Here is a 14,690-nt window from a genome sequence, read left to right on the forward strand (position 1 = left end):
CGTACGCATGTGAAATTACCGATATAATAATTTTATTGGGCCTATAGTAAAGCCCAATCACTCAATAGTCGGACTAGAAGTTTATTCATTTATTTTAAATGATTTTTTTTACGTTGGAGTAATTATAACTATCCTCTTAATTATGTATTTTCATATGATTATATTTTTTGAAGTAATGATTATATTATTTAGTGGGGCTTAATTTACTTTTTGAAGAACTTTCGTTTATTTAAAATAATAAAATAAATGTTTGTATTATATTATAAGGTAATGAAATTATTCTCCCAAAATATGAATGAACATAATAATATGTAATTTATATGGGATAAAAAAAAAATTTAAGTTGGATCTATAGAAATTAATAGGGGCCAATCTGAAAATTCCAAAATTATGAGCTCCCAAAGAGCAATAATGAAAAAGTTTAAAGTTGATACCGAATAAGAGCCGTCGGATGTAATTCGGCTTGAAACCTTACAAAAACCCTAGTTATAGTTGTTTTTCCTGAAGAACAGATTCATAGCAGCCGCAGGGCCATAACCTAATAACAAAACTCTCCCTCTTCCACCACACCACCACCGCCGGATCTTCTTCAAACCACACCGTAAGCTCATTTCTTTTTTCTCATTTCCCCATTTTCAGCATATATTCTATACGAGTGTTCATATATCCCCGCACGTATGTGTATGCTTGTTTAATTTCAATTTATGGATGTCTGTTTCTTCATTTGTTCATTTGTTTTTTGGTAATGTGCAATCTATTTTTTAAAACGAAATGAAATTGTTAGATTTATGAAATTCGGTGCTAGTGGCCATGGGAGCTCTGTTCATGCATTTCGAACTAATCTTATAATATATTTAAATTTTAATGTAGCTATTTTTAATTTCATGGGGTTTTGATTGTTGATGCGGGACATTTATTTTGTGTTCGGATCTTGCTTTATTGTAATGAAAACGCTGAGAAGGTTGTATCACTGTCCAACTCATGTAGTTTTATGCTTTATATCTTAATGTATTTTATTTGCCATTTGAACTTCCTTGCTGATAATCCTAAAGCTATATAAATTAGGTAGGGGAAGAGGAAAGAAATAAGTCGGTAGGATAGTTCAACAATATTTTGAAACATGTGTATTTGAAGATATAGTTTCTTCATGGATAACCTTGTATATCAGTGGCATTTTGGTGGTTATATTTTTAAACAAATATCGAATTTTTGGAAGAAGTAATCAATTTTTGGTTATTCCATGCAGTAATGGCTGAGAAGGGAGCACCGATTGTTCCTGAATCTGTGATAAAGAAACAGAAGAGAAATGAGGAATGGGCTTTGGCCAAGAAGCAGGCCCTTGTTGCTGTGAAGGAGAAGAAGTCTGAAAACAGGAAGCTGATTTTCAACAGAGCTAAGCAATATGCTAAGGAGTATGCAGAGCAGGTTTGTTTGATTTCTTTATTTTCTGTAATTGCTGGTTTTGCTATTATATAATCGTAACTTACTGTATAATTGTGGGCTTCTACTTTAGGACAAGGAGCTGATTCAGCTGAAGCGTGAGGCAAGGTTGAAAGGAGGGTTCTATGTCAACCCTGAAGCTAAACTGATATTCATCATTCGTATCCGTGGGTACGTTTTCTTTTTTTTTTTCGTTTTTGGGCATATATGATAAGATTTATATGATTGAAATTCTGACTCGTTTATTCAAACTTGGAACTCTTCAGTATAAATGCCATGCACCCAACGACAAAGAAGATTCTGCAGCTATTGCGTCTTCGACAGGTCAGGATTTACATTATTGTGTGTTATTATAATTGTTATTCGAGGCACCTATCTGGCAGGATGAACACTATTACTCTTTGAATGTCTTTTCCTTTGTTGATGGAAATCGGAAGAATATTTTTTTACTGTTGCCTATCAATGCTGTGATACTGGTTAAAAATGGTACCAAGACTGGTTTGTTATAAGTAATGCACTCTATGCTTAATTCATTTTTTAGGTCATGTTTTAATAATCTTGTTTGGAATTTTTTGGAACTGTATGTACGTTAGGCTTGCTAATTAGTGGTAACATGTATGTCTACATACTGTGGTATTGATACGGCATTCGTTTGATGTTATATAGCGTTAATACTCCAATTGTGTGTTCCTTTCCTGAAATTAATTGAATATCATTTTATTGTGACATGAATGCAGATTTTTAACGGTGTGTTCCTAAAAGTTAACAAGGCAACCATGAATATGTTGCACAGGGTTGAACCATATGTGACATACGGGTATGCATCTAAACCTTTTAAATCCTCAATTGTGTTATTGTTAACTTAAACTTCTCTCATCGGTCTAAATGCACTTGTTTCAGTTACCCCAACTTGAAGAGTGTGAGGGAACTGATATACAAGAGGGGATTTGGCAAGGTTAACAAGCAGAGAATTCCTTTGACTGACAATTCCATCGTCGAACAGGTTTGTCTGCTACTGGGATTGTCCTATGATTATTTTCATTTTTTCAATATTTTTATCGAAATCTGATTTCTGTTTCAGACTCTTGGAAAACACAGTATCATCTGCGTTGAAGATCTTATTCACGAGATCTTGACTGTTGGACCCCACTTTAAGGAAGCTAACAACTTCCTCTGGCCGTTCCAACTCAAGGCTCCATTGGGTGGTCTGAAGAAGAAGAGAAACCACTATGTTGAAGGCGGAGATGCTGGAAACCGTGAAGATTTCATCAATGAGCTTATTAGAAGAATGAACTAGTTTTGTTATACTAGTATTTTGGAAATTTGAGGTCCTGTAAACTGCAAGTTGGAGAAATTTTCTGTCCGCATTGTTTTTTTGGCTTTTGTTGAAGTTGGGTTATTTTCTTTCTGGGACAATATCAAGTATGCTGATGAAATACCTTTTTTTGATTAAGATTTATATTAGACGAGACACTTGTTCTATGATCTTCCCTTAATTCATGTTGATTAAGTTATGCTTTTGGTATAATTAAGTTGTGTTGATTTTTCTGATGCACCATTTACTACTGTGTGTTCTAACGTGTGGTGTTTTTTAGGATTGGTGTTGCATGAAGTATGTCGTTGTAAACAATTTGATAAAAAAAAAGAGCTCAATCTGTTCCGATATACACGCTTACAATATGTTGTTTACTGGAAAGAGGTGAATTGTCACCCTACAATTATAGATTTGATGAAATACAATAATAATACTGCAATACAAATGTTGAATTGCGAAATTACATTTGAACCCTCGATAGCAAAACCGTACAGTGTGTATAAATATATATTGGAAGGTGAAATTCTAGCGGGTGGAGCAGGTGAGGCGCGTGGAGCAGATGAGACAGCAAAACTTGCGCTTAATCTTGTGAGGAAATGGAACACAAAAGACGATCAAATGTGTGTCGTAATCCAAAGAGAGGACAGGTCCACCGCAGCGAGGGCATTCTTGTCCTTTCAATCCTTGTCTACTAATTAATTTCTCTCTCTGATTTACTATATGGAATATCCCCATCTCTCGTTTCTTATATTATTCTTGCAAGTAATGGAAGGAATTGTTTCGTGTGTAGTATTTATAGAAGACTTTAGGTTGCTAATACTTTGGGAAGGTGCCTTGAAGAGACCTGGAAAATTCTACTGAAATTTGACAAGTTTCCTGGAAACTTCCGAATATTGTTTTTTTGGAAGACTTTAGGCTGTTCTTTTTTCAGGACCCCACATATGTTGTAATCACACATTATTAACACGAAATGTCTCATTATTCACATTATGTGGGCCATCCCAATAAGAAAAACTGGATTCTTTGTGTTCTATTCTTGAAATATAAATAGTAGTTATAGTTTTTATAACTATGGTGGTGTAGGGACTATAGGGTTGTGTGCTTCAATATCGACATGCCGAATACCAGGAACTATTTCCTGGATCTCCTTTTCGAGACGATCTACTTCACTTCCAAGAGCTGTGACCACCTCCTCACCTGCCACATCATTAAAACTTTTAATTTCTTGCAATGTGTACTATGTACTACGAAAGAGTTATAGCTTTTATTGCATCTCTTACCATAGTTTGACATGATCCTCATCAAAGTGGAATCGTCCTTGTCCTCTGAAGCCTCCCGAAACTGTTTTATATCAAGAACATATCAATTGCTGTAAGATATGAATACCACAGTATTTGTACTCAAAACAGACAAATAGGTAGAAGAACTGAAGAATCTGGTGTAGAATATTTTCAATGAAATATACATGCAGCAACAAAAATAGCAAACCATGGAAAATAATAGGAATTGGAAAATTAAATTTCCCCTATAAGATGGCACAAGGCAAAACAAAATGCAGAGAAATTAATGATAATCACAATGGAATCACCTGTTTAGCCCACTCTTCACGTCCAGTTCTGCTTAGATAGTTTTGCACCAATACCACACCATTGAAATCTACAACACAATATTATACTTCGTGTGATATTGATTTGAGGATCTTAAATTTTCAGGAAACAAAGGTCGCAGCATGTCAACAACGTCAAAAGTTATGTCAACACTTATTTATATATGAATCAAGGGATCACCTATTTCAGCCTTGAATCTGAAAAATCCTGGTCCAATCACTTCGCTTTTGCAATCATACACAGCATCCACAACCTACAGCCAAAAATGTCAATTGTGTTAGAATACTTTTGTCATTTTTGTCATAAATCAACAACAAAAGAGTGAAATACTTGACAGTACTGGGTCATTTTTCAGGAAGTGAAGAACTCTTTCCATGTCCTTATCATCAATTGCTCTACCAATCAAAGCATGACGATTCCTCTGAATCAGAAATATTGCGACCTGTATCATATGAGTCATTCAATTAGGCATAAGATGAGAAACAATGGTCCATATCATTCTACTCACAAGTAAATATATAATATTTTCTGCTCACGAGTACTGACCCCAGCATCTCTTTTATTATTCATCGGATTTAGTTGTTGAATCAAGAAACTCTACTAAAGTTTGAAAACTCATAAGACGAATGTCTTTGTTTTCCTTGTAGCAAACTGTTTATATCCTGATAAAACGGTTTAATTTTCCAGGTGCAATCTTTCTTTTTGAGTGGAAAACTGAAGACTCCTCGTCTCATTAAAAATCAAGATCTTGCAGCTAGTACCATGAAGTTATTGGAAGAATATAACAACAGATTTTATCAAGTCCAGCAACAGAATGTAGACACATCACCTACCATTCCCAAAAGGTTTCCGACGATAATTGAACCAATAGGATCATACATTGCATTTCCTGTCGCGTTCACAGCCACCAATGATGCAGCAGCAATCGCAAGGCCCGTGACAGCAGCACCATCCTGCATCATCAACAGAATGAAATAAATATCAGTGCAAACATACAGCTTGAGGGAACTGCTTCTTTGAAGATTCTCTCAAGCTACATAATGTTAATATCATTTAGCATCAATGAAATCTAAGCTAATCATAAGGAACCTTAAATATTATCCATGAATCTATTTGCTAAACATAAAGAACTCAAAAACAGCTTTCTGATTTCCAACTCATGAGTACTGATTACTGGAGAACTTTTGTGGGCCCACGCTATCGACATTTCGCAACGAACTGTATGAAAGTTGCTTTATACGTAGTCTAACGAAAATAAAATTAAACCAGAAATTGGGTTTCTTTTTTTTCCTCAATCTAGCTGATTCAGTTTACATGCATGCCAAAATCTTCCCTAGACAAATTTCTGTTTCTTTAGCAAACACGCATCATTCAGGAGTTCATCGTAGGGAAGTTTCACAATGAGCAAATATTATGTAAATAAATTAACACAACCAGGGTTTGTACTTGGACAAAGGATCTGTAATCAGAATACAGAAGTTATCACCTCTGTCATGACAGCAACTGATGTTGGGTCATGACCACGCCAAATATAGTCTCTCACTGTCATTCCTTCTGCAGCAGCACCTTTTCTAACAGCATGGATTGCAACGATAAGTGAAGCACCTGAAACAAGTTTACATTTAATCACAAAGAATTGTGAAAATAGCAAAAATAACTAGAAAACCTTCTGATCTGACAGTCTCAACGAAATCCTCTGATACTCACCTTCAATAACGAACGAACCAGCAATCACTAGAGCAGCATACTCTATATGTTCAGGGGGCTGAAGAGAAATAATATCAATCATTAAAGCATCCAAAAGAAAGAATACAGTTTTGAAAATTTGAAAGTGAAACATTCAGAAGTTTCAAATTGAACTTTAACATCGCGCTACCTGAGAAGTCCACAAATTTTGAACACCGTGAACAATTGTAGCACCAGAACCGAGACAAAATATACCAACTGCAGAAATCAAAGACCAGACAAATCTTTCCTTGGAATAACCATATCTGAGATAATATAGAAAGGAAGATTCAGCATGATTATTACATCAAATGCCTCTTCATCATTACATGTATCTACATTTCATGGATTTTAGGTTCATCACATATGAAGTCCGAAAAGCTACTACTTAACACAATAATTGTGTTGAAAGTGTATACATTACTTTACATGGTTTTAGAATGATCCTTAAAAAATGCATATTCTCTACTTTAGTCTGACAAACAATTGTGAAATTGATAACCCATATTATGGCTATGATCACATTTCTTCACCTGTAATAATACTGATTAAATCAATAGAAGACTTACGGATGGAGACGATCTGGTGCACGGCGTGAGCTACTTAAACCATATGCAAGAAGAGCCTATAAGGTAAGGATGAATCAAGTTCACCATACTCACTGATAAATTGATAAATAAAGTGCCAAAAACTTAAGAATATTAATCAATGAAAGAAGTTAATACCTGGTTTGCGAAATCTGCAACTGAATGCACAGTTTCAGCCAACATTACATGGCTTGAGGTGGATAACCAGACCCCAAATTTGAGAGAAAAAACAAGAAAGTTGCACCACAAAGCTGTTGTGACTGCTCGCTGGCTAAAGAAACAATATCAGGAGCAATGAAAAAACAAACCAAAATAGGCATTGTACAAGATGATTGAACACAACTATTTAAAATAAGAAAAGAAATGCAAATGGCTCAGGAGCTTCTTCTGTCTTTTTAAGCAGCTAAAGTCCACAATGGAAAACATTAACAGTAGACAAAACATATACATTTTTAGCTTGTTTATTTCAACGCCACTTGGTAACTGGGGGAACGAAATGAATGCTTATAAGATACTTCACTAGCTATGCATATGAATAAAATCTCAAGACCGACTTCGCATATTATCACTGCATTTCTTCAAACAGAGATGACTGAAAAATCAAAAAACAGAAAAGCAGAAAGAAAAAAATGTACCCATGATCCACAACTTCAATTTTCTCAATCTTTTTAGCTCTCGTTATAAGACCTGCAAAAACCACCATCAAATTGTAAAACCTAATGCACAACATTAATCACAAAACCGAAAAGCTTAAGCTAAACTCACTTCTTCTGAATTGGAGTAGCTGGTGGTAGCTAGAACTAGGTGAAATCAAGTTAGAAAGAGGAACAACTCTCGATGAAGAACTCGCCGTGAAGAAGCTTCGAAATGCCGCCAAACCCTGCCGTTGAGGGAATGGGCGATGACCTGAAATGTCATGCCGAAGTATGTTTGGATGATTAATCAATTTATTATCCTGCGAATCGGGATTATCCGGCTCGTGTGAGGGGAAGGGGGCATGGATTCGAGAAATGGAGCAGCTGAATTGGGAGTAATTATATCGTTCATGGCGGAGGCGAGAAAGAAGACGACAAGTTCGCATTACTGCTGAGAGAATAATGGAGCTATGGTGAATCAACAATTAGCCAGTACTATGATATCAACATATCGTAATTTTTTTTCGTCGGAAAGGTTAATTGCGAGCACGATTGTAATTTTCCTCAGAAGAACGGATTATCAGGGTTTTGAGATTGGGGGTTTTCCGGCGGTGGGTGACGGAGGGGTTGTGGTGGAGAAAGGATTTTTAGCTTTCAAGTAAAGCATATTCTTCAGTCTGCACCTCCACACTGTTGATCTCTTTCTCTCTCTAAAATTTTAGGTTAAGTAGTAGAGTTTCACCATTATTAAGTTCTTGTAGTGTAATTTTTATTAGAAATTTACACAATATTTTGGATTTTTTGCAACTTTTGAATATTAAATGTGATCAAATTTTCATTTTAATGTAAGGAGATACTAATCAGCCTTGTTGGTATTTAATGAATACTGATTTAATTCATAAAAAAGGCACTAAAAAAACAACAAATAAAAATACAAAAAAATAAACGAAAATTCGAATATATAAACTCGAAATGCAAGCGAAAGAAAATGAGCAAGACAGTAAAATCTTGATAAAAGAAACTTGTGCACTAACTTACAAAACGGTAAATGAAATCAAGAATATCTATAGTTACCTATGTTACAAATGAAAACATATTGAAGCAATGAGGAACTCATTCATGCATATTACAGGCACACAAAATTCCCCAGAAATACTATAATAATATAATGACTTATACGACGAGCCTGCGATGGAGTTATCTCATTCTCATAGCTCCATCGATTTCTTCAAGCTCTTCATTCTTCTAGTTCGCTACAGCCTCTGACTTGGTAAAAATCGAGATAAAAATACATCTAAGTTTGCTAGTTGTCAGGAAGACGGCCTTCTTTTCTGGCTCGTGATCGAGTTTCAATAATATGTTTTCCAACCGACTTACCTGCCAGGTCATGCCTTGTCATGATTTTTATAGGGTGTGCTTCCGTGTTAAAAACCCATTCGTCGAGTGAAATAACCGAAGAAGGTGAGAATAGTAGGTACAGATATTTCAATGTCTCAGCCAGGAAAAAGCTTTGCATCATGTTATCTTTCACACCAGTATTAACCTATTATAATAATGTAAATATGTTATTATTTTTCATTATATCATAGAATTAGAAATAGTTAATAGATGCTTACATCCTTTAATCCGACATATCCTGAATCTATGCGGGAGTTCTTCTCGAATGCTTGGAAGATGTTCCATCCCCATTCTTGATATGTCTTATTTCCAGTCAAACGCCAGAGGTAAAAGAGTGACTCAACTGTCTCTGGCCTCAATATGTTCCATGACGTTCCAACGCTCATATCCTGAACAAATTGTGAAACGAGATAGTAATTGAATTAATTACTTATATATTACTTGCAAAAAAAAAACAGTAAAGCAAAGACACTCACCTGCCCTGGATTAAAAAAGTAGTTTTCTCCAGCCAATTTTGTTGGAGTGGACTGGTAGAAGTTATAGCAGGTCCAAGCTAGCTGCACAAAAGAGTTCCATTTACCCACTCAAAGCAATAAATAGCTTCTCTGCCTCAGAGTAGCATCAAATAAACGAGGAAGAATTTGGTAAAGCATACCTCCTCAGCCAGGGATAAGAATTTCTTAGCTTCGGCGGGTCCATAACCACTAGACCCCAAAGCCAACATTCCTGGAGCAAAACATGCAAGTTCATCCATCTGCAAATTTGTAATAAATGAGAGAAACGTTTAAAATGGTAAAAGTATTGATGCGCTCATATTGCACACAGCCATAGATAAACAACCTTGTCTGTTAAAGAACTTCCGATCCTCTCGCAGAGATAAGCAAAGGAAGATGGTGTACTTCTCCGCACCAAACTTTCAAGACCTCCCATTGATGTCTCCCACATTTCCCTGTCGGGAATACATGTTACAGTTGTTTGCTCGAAAGTTTGGGAAAGGAATAACAGAATGAACTTGAAGTACATAGAAAAACCAAAGACCTTACACATGCTTACATAACCTGCAATATACGAAATGCTTACCTATAGTGCTTCACGGCAGCGGTTTTGTTTCCTTGTATCCAGACCTTGAGTAGGTATTCATAAAAACTGCACAATTTTGTTCCCTTAAGTTATATATTTAAGACCTTATAATCAACACATAAGAGTTGATTCAGGTATCGAAGTTTTTATAGTATATGGTAGCATAGAAGATCATAAGATAGTCTATAAGTACTTCAGAGATGTAAAATGATAATGACCTGTCCCCCATGGCTCCAAAAGTTACGGTTGAATACGATCTTGTTCCTCTGAGTGGATTAATATAAATGGGAAGCAAACCATCAGGAGGAAAGGTTTTATTAAGCTCTAGAATGACATTTTCCACCTGAAACATCATGACATCCATCGAGGGAGGATAAATTTCATAAATTTACAAGGAAGTAGAAACAACTTTATGATTTTATGTCTTTGGAGTTCTGATATTTCAGATATAGTTTTAAGCTCCATCAATGCGACTTTAGGTCAGGGGAAAAAGATATACGTATAATGTATATACAGACAGGATACCTTCAGCTGATACTTGGAATCCCCTGTTCTTTGGGAAAGAGCAATAAACTCCATCTGCTCCGTGCCAGAATCTGCCAGAATGCTGTCACCCTAAATAGGAAAAGAATACAAGATCAGTCTCAATTGAATAGAAAATACAATCAGTAATAAATAGGGTTAAATAGAGCTTGGATCATTTGGTTAGCTCGAGCTCTTTTTCTTTCAAGCTCGAGCTCATTTTTTTTTATTATAGATATGTATCTATAATTTTCAATTTTTCAGTATGATACAAATTTTGTATTTTTAATAAGGAATAAAAAAAAAGTCCAAGAGCCGATTCAAGAGCTTATGAACAACTAAAAGTAGGCTCAAGCTTTGAGGTCATCAGCTCATGAGCCAGCTCGGCTCATTTACAGCCCTAGGAGTACATATAAGAACCGTAGACATATTTGATCCTCTAATAAATACATGTAATCTGACAAATTAAGGGAAGGTCGATGTGTTTAAGAGACGTTTTTAACTTCCCTAAATATTAGAATTGAAAACTTACCCCTGTCCACCCAGGATTATGTGGATTCCCATGAGCCAAGTTAATAATATTATATGGTATGCCAGAAGGAGTATCCCACGCAGGCAACAGCCTGTCAGCAATATCTTTAGCCTTTTCAAGGAAAATTTTATCTCCGGACAGATCATATGTGCTAATAAGTCCACCAACAACTCTGCATTGACACAAACAGACATGCACTATAAGTATAGCATTGAAGATCTTTTTTCTTCCTCACCGAAAAATAGAGTCATATTAGCATCATCTATTGTACATAATCCTGATCAGAAAATTAACTAAAGGAATACAAAAGACATATTAAACCTTATAAAGCAACCTTATGGTTGTCTCAAAAACGCTGGCATCATAGTTCTTGTTAAAATCCAAGGACTCTGCAACCCACCTGCCATGAAGAGCTCACTGAGCATCAAACAACAATTACAGAAACACACACTGATATTTCATCCAAGACAAATCAAATCAAGCTCTTACAAGGAGAAATGCATAAAGCTAACAATTTTGAATCAAATTAAGGAAACATAAATGATATTGGACTTTTATATTTTTTGGCTGTTGCAAATCTAATCTTGGTTATTTTATGGATGCTGAACTTAAGGGGTGCTTCTAAGTTCTAGTAATTATATATCAAGCTCTAAACAGAGAATGGGCCAACTGAATGAAGATAGCATGTAAGATCCACATTTTGTGGACCATACAAGCATAAATTCCCAACCAGGTTAAATTCGTAGTTTCCAGCATAATATAATTAATTCCCCAACGTAGAAAGAAGAAAAGAAACTGTGAGAGAAGAAAAAGCAGTATACAGTAAACAAATCCAGCAATAACCCATGCATGGTAATTTAAACTTACTCTCTAGCCCTTTGGAACTGCTCATCCAATCCCATTATGTACAGCGTGTCGAGAGCATCAATTAAAGTTGCTCCAAGACCCCCGAAGCTATTCACACCGCTTTTTGATTGAGGCTGCAACCAAAAATCTCTATTATCATCCATCAAAATAAAAATTCAGGGCCACTTTTAGTGCTCTTCCTTTTTCAAAATGATTAAAAGATGGAAGGGCGGGATGATAGCACAACATACATTAGCCACTGAAAACATTTTGAGCTAACACACTATCAGAAGGTACTGGTAAATCAAACAAATGAAAAGGCAAGCAAAGAGGAAACCTAAAGATTGAGTTCTGTTGTTTTCCCTATGCGGGAATGGTTGAAATAAATAAAACTAATCTTTATAGATGTTTGTCCAATCTTATATATTTAAAGAAATACGTAAATAGAAAGAAAAATCATACCTGGAGCTCATCATGGCCCCAAGCATATTTTTCATATGAACTCCATGCGTGGATCATAGCATCTTTAACTTTCTCTCTCCGCTGAATGTCAATTGGGTCATCAGGAACATCTAACTTTTTACTTGCATTGCCTTTGTGACTGACATTTTCCTTCCCTGCACCACTTTGACCACTCTTTATTTCTTCAAGCTGAAAAAACCAATCACATTCTGAGAACTATGCTTATTAAATATGAAAGAAAGAAAAAGTATCTAGAAGTTTGAAGCTACCTAGGAAAGAAAAGACATCACTGAAAACAAAAACAATGTTGAAGTTTTTCAGAACAATATATATATATATATATATATATATATATATATATATATATATATATATATATATATATATATATATACATATATTAAGAATATAGTTTCTAACTTTCTATTCTATGCTAGGGGATTCCAGAAATTCAACCCAATGGATACAGGTATCTGCGTAGAAATATAGACAATCCTACATAAAAAGCAGTCCTGCGGTGAACTAGATCTTATTCTTGTTAACCATAGATAAAAGATCTAGATATGAATAAATGAATTATGTATTCGTAATGGGAACACAAGCAGATTCAGGGCATCCAGAACTAATATAAAGCTAAAAACAGAGATCTGGTAAAAAAAGTCAGTAATAATTAATTTATAATCTCAATCAAAAAGTGAAATCTAAATTGGCACTTTACCAGACTCTGCAAATGACTGACTTCATTTTTCAATTTTTCCACCTCTTCCTGCATAACAGTAGAATAACTTGTAAGTAACAATGACTAGTAAATCATTCTTTGATCTAAGAACTGAAATATTACCAAAAAGATCCATGAATATAAGTTTCCATATAACCTTTAATACAAATTAATGCGGTAGATAGTAGAAAGCAACTCCACACATCTATTTTCCTTTCTAATACTGGCATCTATTTATGCAATCATAACTACATATGATATTTTCGATCTGTAAGATGATTGATAAAGCAAAGGTAGCAACAGTATGGTACACAGCACATAAAATATAGATAGTTAGACCGAAACCAAACTGCCACCATGAAGGTCCGACTTTTTTTTGGCAATAACCACATTGCCGATAATATATTGATTCTCAGGCCTTCAGTCTCACTGGAGGTTCGCATTCAAAATTAAATACCTTTGACTTATATTATATAACATCAGAACTGAGTGACAAAACAAATGACACCCTTTTATACGATCCAACCAGATTAAAATCGATGTAAATTCAGCATGCAAACAGCTTTATCAGATAACTTCTTGAGAACTAGTCGATTGTGAACTTGATGAAATGGAAAATGAGAAACCTCGACATTCTTTTAATCTAACATGCTCTACATCAGCGTAGGAAACTACTTCCATGCCAAAATGGAAGCTTTCAGTTTCGTCAATGCATTCACTACAAAAACAAAAATGCCTAAATTCGTTTCAAGTACCCATTGTCAACACCACCACAAACATTAAATTGAGAACAAGAGGAGGCCAAGGAGGACAGTGGAAGCTAGCTAGGGGTCCAAAAAAGCCTATTACAAAATTATCAAATATACAGAGATAATTTTCCATCCATATCAAAAGTCTAAACGAAAAAAATGATCTTTCCGAATCCAGTTTCAAAGGGATGCAGAATATTAAAAATTCGTAAACAATTGCAGAAGTACCTCGTGGTCTCGGAAAATAGTCTGGCGATCCCAAAAAAGCAAGGTGGCGAAAACAAAAACTATGAAGAGCAGAGCTAAACGCTTGGGTCTCTTCAGATAATAAGCTGGATTTACATATCTCCACGTGCTCAACGACGACCTACTCCTTGCCATTTTCAACCAGAAAATTAAAAATACGTTTCCAATAAAGTTAGCAGCAGTTAATAACTCAAGATTGAAACGTAATCAATGAGCCGATCGACAAGATCTCAGAGCGATCTGACTCTCTCTAAGCTTTTCCGATTACGAGAGAGAATTTGACATCGCGGACTTATTGAATCTCTCTCTCTCTCTCTCTAATAGAGAGGGGTGAAATTGTGAAATGTCAAAATTTGAGAGGGGCGGATTTTAAATAATAGAAAAATTATTGCACTTGATACCAAAAAGGGAATTTATTGACAAGTAGCTAATGGAATGGAAGGGTGAGGTAATCGTAAATCGTCTGTCTATGAATGGAAAAGATTTTTATGTTTTATTTTTACTATTTATTTTGGAAGGAAAATTACTTTGTTTTTAAAACCAAATCGAATATAGAATCAACGACTAATTAAAATTAGGGACACCCTAGAATTATGGGGCGTGTTGCAAACATACCCTTCAATTACAAAACTTATAAGTTAGAGCAAGTAGAAGTAGGGTTTGGCATTAACCTTTAACTAACTTATTAAGATCATATTTATGATATTTGATCACGTGTAGAGAAGGAAAGAAATATATAAAGAATGCTTATTTCCTTATAAATTATGAAATTCTAAATATGTTTCTAATTTTTTAGAAATTGCAAAATGATCCATAAGTTATGCAACA

General features: G+C 35.1%; 3 protein-coding genes across 3 annotated transcripts; 1 reads left to right on the forward strand and 2 right to left on the reverse strand.

Moving 5' to 3' along the window:
• The first annotated feature begins 291 nt into the window (after window positions 1-291).
• LOC105975686 (large ribosomal subunit protein uL30y) lies at window positions 292-2,922 on the forward strand. Its single transcript, XM_013000892.2, has 7 exons — window positions 292-601; window positions 1,247-1,425; window positions 1,514-1,611; window positions 1,707-1,764; window positions 2,178-2,257; window positions 2,341-2,443; window positions 2,522-2,922. The coding sequence occupies exons 2-7, from the start codon at window positions 1,249-1,251 to the stop codon at window positions 2,735-2,737; spliced, it is 732 nt and encodes a 243-aa protein (XP_012856346.2). The 5' UTR covers window positions 292-601; window positions 1,247-1,248; the 3' UTR covers window positions 2,738-2,922.
• Window positions 2,923-3,122: 200 nt separating this feature from the next.
• Window positions 3,123-8,268, reverse strand: LOC105975685 (Cation efflux family protein). The gene is made up of 13 exons (XM_013000889.2): window positions 7,440-8,268; window positions 7,310-7,361; window positions 6,813-6,945; window positions 6,657-6,712; window positions 6,239-6,353; window positions 6,070-6,127; window positions 5,849-5,967; window positions 5,196-5,315; window positions 4,703-4,804; window positions 4,543-4,615; window positions 4,344-4,411; window positions 4,036-4,096; window positions 3,123-3,952 (listed from the first exon to the last, which is right to left on the reverse strand). Exons 1-13 carry the CDS (start codon window positions 7,753-7,755, stop codon window positions 3,825-3,827), a joined length of 1,401 nt encoding a protein of 466 aa, XP_012856343.2. The 5' UTR covers window positions 7,756-8,268; the 3' UTR covers window positions 3,123-3,824.
• On the reverse strand, window positions 8,252-14,665 carry MNS1 (alpha-mannosidase 1). The gene is made up of 14 exons (XM_088823230.1): window positions 13,845-14,665; window positions 12,868-12,915; window positions 12,150-12,338; window positions 11,709-11,821; window positions 11,176-11,241; window positions 10,842-11,013; window positions 10,313-10,402; window positions 10,006-10,130; window positions 9,788-9,853; window positions 9,548-9,656; window positions 9,363-9,461; window positions 9,184-9,264; window positions 8,926-9,096; window positions 8,252-8,852 (listed from the first exon to the last, which is right to left on the reverse strand). Exons 1-14 carry the CDS (start codon window positions 13,995-13,997, stop codon window positions 8,613-8,615), a joined length of 1,722 nt encoding a protein of 573 aa, XP_088679356.1. The 5' UTR covers window positions 13,998-14,665; the 3' UTR covers window positions 8,252-8,612.
• Window positions 14,666-14,690: the final 25 nt, after the last annotated feature.

Source organism: Erythranthe guttata, chromosome 9 (assembly GCF_056151865.1).
Source record: "Erythranthe guttata isolate IM_541 chromosome 9, IM_541, whole genome shotgun sequence".
NCBI lineage: Eukaryota > Viridiplantae > Streptophyta > Magnoliopsida > Lamiales > Phrymaceae > Erythranthe > Erythranthe guttata.

Excerpts from the sequence above, each read along its gene's own strand:
- LOC105975686 (XM_013000892.2), top strand. The coding sequence starts at position 1,249 with ATGGCTGAGAAGGGAGCACCGATTGTTCCTGAATCTGTGATAAAGAAA. Across the intron at positions 1,612-1,706 it reads TTCATCATTCGTATCCGTGG|TATAAATGCCATGCACCCAA; the intron begins GTACGTTTTCTT and ends GGAACTCTTCAG. Across the intron at positions 2,444-2,521 it reads ACAATTCCATCGTCGAACAG|ACTCTTGGAAAACACAGTAT; the intron begins GTTTGTCTGCTA and ends TTTCTGTTTCAG.
- LOC105975685 (XM_013000889.2), bottom strand. The coding sequence starts at position 7,755 with ATGCGAACTTGTCGTCTTCTTTCTCGCCTCCGCCATGAACGATATAAT. Across the intron at positions 4,412-4,542 it reads CAGATTCAAGGCTGAAATAG|ATTTCAATGGTGTGGTATTG; the intron begins GTGATCCCTTGA and ends ATTGTGTTGTAG. Across the intron at positions 3,953-4,035 it reads GAGGATCATGTCAAACTATG|GTGAGGAGGTGGTCACAGCT; the intron begins GTAAGAGATGCA and ends ATGATGTGGCAG.
- MNS1 (XM_088823230.1), bottom strand. The coding sequence starts at position 13,997 with ATGGCAAGGAGTAGGTCGTCGTTGAGCACGTGGAGATATGTAAATCCA. Across the intron at positions 11,822-12,149 it reads GGGGCCATGATGAGCTCCAG|CCTCAATCAAAAAGCGGTGT; the intron begins GTATGATTTTTC and ends TTTTGGTTGCAG. Across the intron at positions 9,097-9,183 it reads ACTTTTTTAATCCAGGGCAG|GATATGAGCGTTGGAACGTC; the intron begins GTGAGTGTCTTT and ends CAATTTGTTCAG.